This window comes from Choristoneura fumiferana, chromosome Z, assembly GCF_025370935.1.
Source record: "Choristoneura fumiferana chromosome Z, NRCan_CFum_1, whole genome shotgun sequence".
NCBI lineage: Eukaryota > Metazoa > Arthropoda > Insecta > Lepidoptera > Tortricidae > Choristoneura > Choristoneura fumiferana.
The window spans coordinates 28,077,178-28,085,824 of record NC_133472.1 but is presented as its reverse complement, the minus strand read 5'-3'; the positions used below and the strand labels follow the sequence as shown (position 1 = coordinate 28,085,824).

Genomic DNA, 8,647 nt, shown 5'->3' with positions numbered 1-8,647 from the left:
AACTTCGAGTTTCGAGTTTTCGTAGAAGCCTGCAGGGCGGGCGGGTCATGTTTGTTAAGTAGGTATACAGCTAGCACGATAAACCGTTCTTGACTGGCTTTGTCTTTTGTGCGGAAGAAAGTAGGAAAAATGCCATGAGCGACTAGCGGAAAAATGGCGCACATTCTAAATCGTTCTGAGATGGTGCACTGGTGTGTTGTCACGTAATAATCCCAGCAATTGTAATACAAAATACTCTCGGTGAGTTAACCTGACTTAAAGTTTGTGCACAAATTCATTGATATTGAAAATTTTAGGCACTCAAAGGAATTCCAAGAGAGTCGTACTTCATTGGAAGTAAAGTTGGACGCTATGAGAAGAATGTTCAGCGCATGTTTGACTTTTCCGCGGAAAAAACCGAAGCCGCCGTTGACATGACCTTGGAACGACTTGGGCTCGACCTTAATCCAGGTTAGTTTATAGTACGTTATGATGATACAAGTGTGCTAAGTTGGTCAGCTTCCTTAGGGCGTTTGCCTACGGCTCGCGCTTACAATAAAGCCTCGTGTGTAATGAAATGATCAATATTTGTATTTGATACGGCGAGATGTGAGTTGCATACGACGTTTTCCTATATACCTGTATTGTTAGTAACTTTTATAAAGTTCAACTGACCGTTGCCAAGTACTGACTCTCCGGAGCTTCTTTTGAAAACTTTTAGCGCCCTGGGCACAACATGCTGCATTCGGTACTAAGCCTAATTTTCAGGCGAGAGTTGAGTAGCTATCGGTTATCGTTTGGTAATGGAGTAGGAACTAGGGGGCTCCAATCCATCGCAGGCCCTGGGCACGTGCCCAGTGTGCCCAGTGGGAAGAGGGGCCTGGTTTTTGTGCAAAATTAATAAAGCAATTTATGAACCAAAAACTCAATGAAGCCAACTTTGATAAAGCGCTCGCCAAATTCACACCTTATAATCACTACGTTTACTTATTGTATTTTACACTAAAAAAAACATACTAAGTATTTAACACTATTTACAAGGTTTATAATAAGTACAGTTTCAAATTTATTCACACTAGTCGAGCTTCTTTTATTTAATTACACAACATACCCTATTGTATTATGTACACGTAAATCGTAACGTAGTGTAGGTACTCGTAAAATGTCAGGACTTTTTTTGCAATGTCCGACCTTTTCTCTGAACTTTTATAAAGCTGCAGAAGCATGTCATGTATTGTATCTAAACACTAGTTAAGTGTACGGCAATGTGTAAAGTGTCGTAGTCTATTTGAGCTTTAATCATATGTAACGGAACGTTCGACTTGGCGTCTGCTCTGGACGAAGGTTGCGTTGCGTTAAGTACATAGTCTTTTTATTTTACAGATCCATGACCCAACCTTTGTGCCAGACTTGTCCGTAATATTAAAAGAAACGTTGCCAGCCTGGAAAGAGCCGTCAAAGATGGAAAGCCCGATTTATCGGATTGTGTGATTACGATTTAGATAGAATGAAGAAATTATTGAAGAGACCGATATCAAAATATCTACAGTATTATCATACGCTAAATCAACACTGCACGACAATAGATTGCAAAATTTTACTAACTATTTCAAGGTGTGTTTTTACCATTGTACCATTATTTTTCGCTGGTACCACCACTAATATCTGACACAAAAAAGCCTGCATTATATCAGATACGACTCTATTCTCTAGAACCGGCAAAGAGGTGTCAGATATTTTTGCACGTTCTGCTGTGGTAAATATTAATGCAGATGACTGTACCACACCGCGTTAAATTTGCTATTTTTAATTATTTCAGGGCTCCGGCAAATATTTAGTTTTCTAATTGGGTTCCGTTGCCAAAAAAGTTTGAGAATCGCTGTACTCTAGGTATTACTTAGTAGGTAACATTGAACTTGATATTATCAAAAATAATTTGCCCAAGTACCATCAGCCAAGTATAGTGATCTATCAATTTTTAAGCAAGTTCCTTTCGAATGAATAATCAAGTTAACAGACACGTCTATTGTTTTATGAACACCACATGAACATAGTTTTTACCAATAAATAAATAAATAATAAATAAATGACATGCAAACGATTATCAACTTTAGGGTGGTGACCACATATTTGGCTCAAGGTACTAAGGTACCTATAGATGTGCTTTACCATTATTTAGGTTATGACATTTCCTTTATCAGAAAATCAATAAGGCTGATTGTCGCATTACTTGTAAGTGACAAATGTGACAATAGTCTTTTTCTCAGACATCCAAGAAAATGTCCTCATCTTCGTGGTCATAGAACGCGAAGTACCTACGTCATTGTATAGCGCTTATTGAAGACTAGTTCTAATTTCAAATTAGAGGACAGTAATGGAATTTCATACAACATTGCTAGCCTAGGCCAGCAAAGAGATATCGTCTTTTGTTTCAGTGGGTTTTATTTATTGTTATAATTTATTTACCAATTATTAAGGTGTCGTCATTTTTTAGTAATTTAACTCATCTCAGGATTTGGTGAAAAAAAAACATTAACCCACAAAACATTAACTTACAAAAAAATAGTTGAAAAAGAGTACCTACCTATTTTGGCGGGTATAGAAAAAAAAAAACAAATACTTATACGGTTTATATCTAAAACGAGTGATTTTGAATTAAACACATAAGTGTTATTGTTTCCGATTTCCTTGGATTTATTGAGAAAAGCACTATATCTACAAGCTTCTGCCACGAACAGGGACTCATTGACACTCGGCCAATTCGGCAGGCAATCCCCTATTTCGCGGCATTTGACATTGAACCTTTGAATGGTAAAGGTATTCTCGGTCGACTATTCTAAAAGTTAAATAGTTATTTGTGCAACAAGAGAGCAAAGTTGTTTTTTGTTGCGAGTGTTGATTTTGAATCCCGAGTAAGCGAAGGATTCTATAATTGAATCACGAGCGTTAGCGAGTGATTCTAGGTTAGAATCCTGAGATCAGCAAGGGATTGAAATACACGAGATGCAAAAAAACTTTGGTCTCGTGTGACACATACAATTTTCACCTCAGCAGCGAGAACATAATTTAAATGTAACATAAGAATAAAACCACATATGCCTACCTGTTTACAAAACAAACACATTTTTTTAAATTGAATCCGATTATTATCAAATATAATAATTACATTTAAAACCATAAAAGAGTCCAGCAGCTACAATACAAATCGCATACTCATCATGCAATCTTAACTTCTTGTACTAATGTCACACTTATTTTTTAATACTGCAAAAAGCCTCATCTCGGGTAATTGAAAAGGTTGAACAATTAAACCTTTAAATATGATTTTTATTAAGATTTCTATTACATAAACATAAATAGATTTGTTAAAAAATCATTGAATTTAACAAATAAAATTATACTGTAGAGGCAGTATACGGAATTCTTTTATAAAAAAAAACAAGAGAAGCGGATTTCGTGCAACGAGGTTGCATACTTTATTAAAAGATCGGGAAAATTTACATTTTGGATATTTCGATATATGTTTAATACCAAAAACTTAATTTAAGTTTGTAATCGACAAATTTGATCCTATCTCTTGTTTTTTTCGAGTTGAAGTGAAATGACAGATCAAGTAAAGTTCAAATATTTGGAATTCAGTGAGTAGACCCAACACCGTACTCAGCATTTAAAAAAATAATTAAAAAGTTACTTTGTCTCACGGAGTGAGCAAAATGCGATTTTGCTCACTGATTTCTCATAGCAAAACCTGCCTGTTTGAGGTGCTGAGGTGAAAAAGTTTTTTTTTTTAAATAGTTTATTTTGTCCATTAAAAATTTCGTAAACTCATCTGAATCAAAAAGTGCCTACCAATTAAAAGCCTGCAAAAGTGCCTGAAACCTGCCATATTTTGAAAGACGTATAATTTAACGAAACCCGCATTAGGTATTTTCAAAAATTAATTTTACCATTTTGCTGCGTAACTAGTTAATGTATAATTCTAATATGAGTGAGTCTCACGGTAGTTTCATGTTCAAAATATCAGATCCTGACTTGGTGTCGAACGAACTGACAGACGGACGGGCGTTGTGTAACCTATGGAACCCTAAATAATAAAAGGACCCGTATTTTATTGGAAGTCGATTAAAAAAAAAGTTAATAATGATCATCTAACCCTTTCGCAGAGTAAAGGCGTGGGAGTTATTAATGCAGCTGCCACAGGCATGGGCCTGCTCACGAACAACGGGCCGCAGCCGTGGCACCCCGCCAGCGACCACATCAAGTCTTTCTGCAAGCAGGCATCTGACTACTGCAAAGTGAGCAATAGCTACTTAGGTACTTACGTGACACATAAGGAGTAAAGTCAGGGCGATTCGGGTGATCAGTTCACCGAAACTTGTTCAAATAGACCTACTCCTTTTTGATCCATCATCTCCGCGATAACTCAATTTTGTGAGCGGCTTTTCAGTCAACTTATATTTTACAACGCGCTCGCGTTTTTTAGCTCGCGTGACATTTATATTCCTCTTATCTAATAATGGTTCTATGTTATGGATGGCGACTCTATAGCTACCCTACACCGCTTGCCTACATAGACCTCTAAAACCATAATCGTAACACTCGTCACTGACACGGCGAAAGATTGATAACCAAAATTTAATAATCACTCAATGGTATTTCAGGAACAAGGTGTAGAGTTAGCTCGGCTAGCAACGTGGTTTACGCTAAACCAACCGAATATCGACACAAATGTTTGCGGATTTTTCGACATTGCGCAAATGAAGGATACCTTAAGCCTAGTGGACGGAGGGCTCACTCAACATGAACAAAATATCCTAGCTGATTTGCAGTCAAGGTAACAAGATATCTAAACGACCTTGTGCTTGCCAAGTTGCTTGCTAAGTACTTATAAGTTTTAATGTTATAAAAAAATAACCTTATTAATAGTTACCTACTGTTTTTGAAACAAGGTATAGATAAATAAGATAGAACGTTGGGAGACCACTTAGTTGATCAGTTCGTGTATTTGTGTCATATCATCTGTCTCCGCTGCCCCCAAAAGTGAGTATTAAAATGAAGGGCACTATAGGTACTAAAGTGTATTCGCCGAAAGTTGATAAGTACCTATTATGATAACGTCTCGAAAAAGCGGCTGTCTGTCGCTTAACTATCGCAAACTGAAAGACGGGCATCGCTTGTCACCGCGCGAACTGAGTTTCTTGTTACGTGGGCCAATGGGGCCAATCAACTTTTTTACCGACACTGGGTGTCTCCGTTATACCAAAATTGTATCTGGCATTACCAAAAAATCGCACTTCCAACAAGATATTTCACGGTTTAATAGCTTAAACTTACGTAGGATAATAGCATGTATTCATGTACACCATCTATTAAATTACAGAAAAAACATGTTTACTTACTTACAAAAATCTGCAATTGTTTGAAAAATGTCGCGGACAGATTAGTGTCGGTAAAAAGTTGATTGGCCCACGTACCCTTAGGCACAGAATAACTAATAGTACTACCGTACAGAAGGGACTCTCTCGAACAAAAGTCAAGTTTAGGTATAAATCGTTGCCTACTCTTACGACTTGCACGCGAAATTGAAACTTATCATGTTACACGAGCGTTCATATTCCCTTGGGCACCGTTTATTTATACAGCCGTAAACAATATCGAAGTCATAGTTTGCAAAAAAAATAAGTTGGTAGGTACCTACACAAATCACGCGCGACGCGTCCAGCATGCGAGCTAAGCGGCAACCCACTGCCGTGCACCCAATGGTTGGGTGCGCCGGCCGAACGTACCTGAACTGCGGAGTGTCCAATGCCTGCCTTAGAGGCTGTTTCACCATCCATTGATTAGTGTTAACTGACGATTAAATGTGATGCCGCCTCCGTCTATTCAAACAAAACAAATAGAGACGGCATCACATTTAACCGTCAGTTAACACTAATCAATGGATGGTAAAACAGCCCCTTAGTGTAAGTTTTCGGTTACAAAATACGTCTAGATCGAGTTCGCGTTAAAATCTCAATTTGTATGAAAGGAAACACGAGTTTGCATTGTTCGTGTTTATTCGAGATAGATTTCGTTTATGTTGTAACCGAAAACTTACACTTACAGGCATAACAGTGCCTAAGTATTCGTCAAACGCCTGGCCTGGGCAAACGAACGGACGCTGCGGCCATATTGCCGTGTTGTTCTGTGCCCTTAGTGTAAGTTATCGGTTACAAAATACGTCTCGATCGCGTTCGCGTTAAAATCTCAATTTATATGGAACCACGAACAGCGCCTCTAGCGGAACGTTTGCGATGTTCGTGTTTCTATACAAATTGAGATTTTAACGCGAACGCGATCGAGACGTATTTTGTAACCGAAAACTTACACTAGGGGTACTGGAATGGGTTTCGAGTCTGTCATTTGGGTGTTCACGTGTTTTCTATTCCATACTGTTTCAAATTCTTGGTTAGGTATTTCGGTGGGAATAGCTCATTAGCTCGATTTAACTGAACCCGTTTTATTTCTTTTTACTAGGTTCTTCGACAAGGTTTGCCTTCACTGGGATGGCGTGGAATTGCCTGCCTATAGAGAGGAGCTTAAAAATAAAAATAAATAAAATAACGGAGATCGCCCTGGGCAGCACCGATAGAATTAAAATTGTGTCACGATTTGTTAGGTATCTATTTTAGTTAATAATTCCTGTTTTTAGGTCATTAAGAACTTGGGTCATAGTAGCTGAACTTATTATTAAGATATTTAGAGAGTAATTGAAAACTAAGCTTCTCCTGATAAAAAGTAATAAAAAATGCAAGTATTTTATGATTGATTTTATTTGAAACTGCAGCTGTTATGTAGGTACAGTCAAGTGCAAAGATACTTAACTTAACATTAAGGTCATATTTTTGTAACTTTGGCCGTGTCGATATCCTTTTGACTGTACCTACTTAACTTGTTCTTTTTTAAATAAGTCTTATACCAAACAAATACTCTGTATTTGATATTTCTTAGTCCACATTTGAGACAACTTCCATCATATTGTTATATGTTGTAGGTACCTACATAATTTACAGAGTTATTATGCTTTGCGAATATCCGGGAAAGATGGCGTTTTTAAAGGTAGTTCAGGTATTTGGCAAAAAGACGACGCCAAACATCACATTCAAATACTCCAGTGCAATCTTCTATTAAGTACCTATTTATTACTTTTTAACCGACTTCAAAAAAGGAGGAGGTTCTCAATTCAATTGTATGTTTTTTTATGTATGTTTGTTACGCGATAACTCCGCCAATTATGGGCCGAATTTCAAAATTCTTTTTAGTTCTAAAACACATACTTCCGAGGTGGTCCCATTGACACCAAGTCAGGATCTGATAATGGGATCTTAGAGAAATCGAGGGCAACCATCGAATTTTTAAAGCACACCTATAGCGATTTTGGCATTTTTAACATCAAGTCAAGTATTTACATTCAGAATGTATCATTTGGTGAACTGGACCCTGATAAAGAAGACCGTAGGTACCGGTACTCTGCTATAAAATGATATAACTATGCTGTGTTTGAGCAATGGAATCGTTGTGAGATGCACTTTGGCTACAAATCACTAAAAACTATATATATATAGTTTTTAGTGATTTGTAGCCAAAGTGCATCTCACAACGATTCCATTGCTCAAATATATATATATATACTTGGTATGTTCCATAAACCCGAGTTTATCATAATATGTTCATTCATACCTACTTCCCATCATGTAATAATATGTTAATAAATAAATAAACTCCAGTATTTTGTTATATTCTTTAATTTTCAAACAGGAATGTACTTAACTATAAAATTGAAGGTGTTAATGGTCATGGTCATTGATGGACTAAAAATGTAGATACATGGACTTATTTAGTGATAAAACACAGCACAGCCACTACCTACTGCTACCTGCAATTTTAATAACTCAAAGCCATGCATGCAATATGCTGGGGTTAGTATCAGATGGTCCTAAACGCAGCTGGTCTACAGCATTAACTCGTAAGTAAAATACCACAAACGGGACTTATCACGCTAAACACACGAGTAATATATACCTCAACGTTTCGACCACATTACAGTGGCCGTGGTCACGAGTAGGTAGACTGAAGTGTGGGGTGTGGGTAAAGCATAGCATCAACTCGTCCTAAAATCATTTGTACGAAATTGCAACTTGGCTAAGAGTTATCGTCTATGAAGCAACTCGTCAGAAAATTATTTTATCTACTGTCCGCCCGTGAAGCAACTCGCGTGTACGAATCGGGTAACATTCAGCCTATTTCAATCTTACCTGAACATTAAGATTAAGCGGTATTGTAAATGAGTAAAAATTGGACAACCTGAGACAAACAGACATAATTTTATTCAGACTTGTTCGGTGAAGTTTGGATTGAGAAGGAGAGTAATTATAAATAGTATGTTTACCTATATATAATAAATATGAGTATTAAATTTTAGATTTTAGATCCCATCCACGTATGTTGAACTCGTTAGATCAATCTATCACAACAGTTCAGCCAACATTAAACTGCAGACTGTACGTCCCACATTTAAAATAGAAAAAGGTGTCAAACAGGGCGACCCGCTGTCTCCCAAGTTGTTAACCAGTTGTCTCCAGGAGATCTTTCAAAAATTAGCCGCCTCATGGGAGAACAGGGGCGTTGA

At 37.2% G+C, this 8,647-nt stretch overlaps 1 protein-coding gene across 1 annotated transcript; it reads left to right on the top strand.

The window, feature by feature from the left end:
* The first annotated feature begins 153 nt into the window (after nt 1-153).
* On the top strand, nt 154-6,780 carry LOC141445650 (uncharacterized). Its single transcript, XM_074111544.1, has 6 exons — nt 154-183; nt 297-450; nt 1,493-1,593; nt 4,143-4,274; nt 4,641-4,813; nt 6,496-6,780. Exons 1-6 carry the CDS (start codon nt 154-156, stop codon nt 6,575-6,577), a joined length of 672 nt encoding a protein of 223 aa, XP_073967645.1. The 3' UTR covers nt 6,578-6,780.
* Nucleotides 6,781-8,647: the final 1,867 nt, after the last annotated feature.

Excerpts from the sequence above, each read along its gene's own strand:
- LOC141445650 (XM_074111544.1), top strand. The coding sequence starts at position 154 with ATGGCGCACATTCTAAATCGTTCTGAGATG. Across the intron at positions 451-1,492 it reads TGGGCTCGACCTTAATCCAG|AAATTATTGAAGAGACCGAT; the intron begins GTTAGTTTATAG and ends GATAGAATGAAG. Across the intron at positions 4,275-4,640 it reads AGGCATCTGACTACTGCAAA|GAACAAGGTGTAGAGTTAGC; the intron begins GTGAGCAATAGC and ends ATGGTATTTCAG.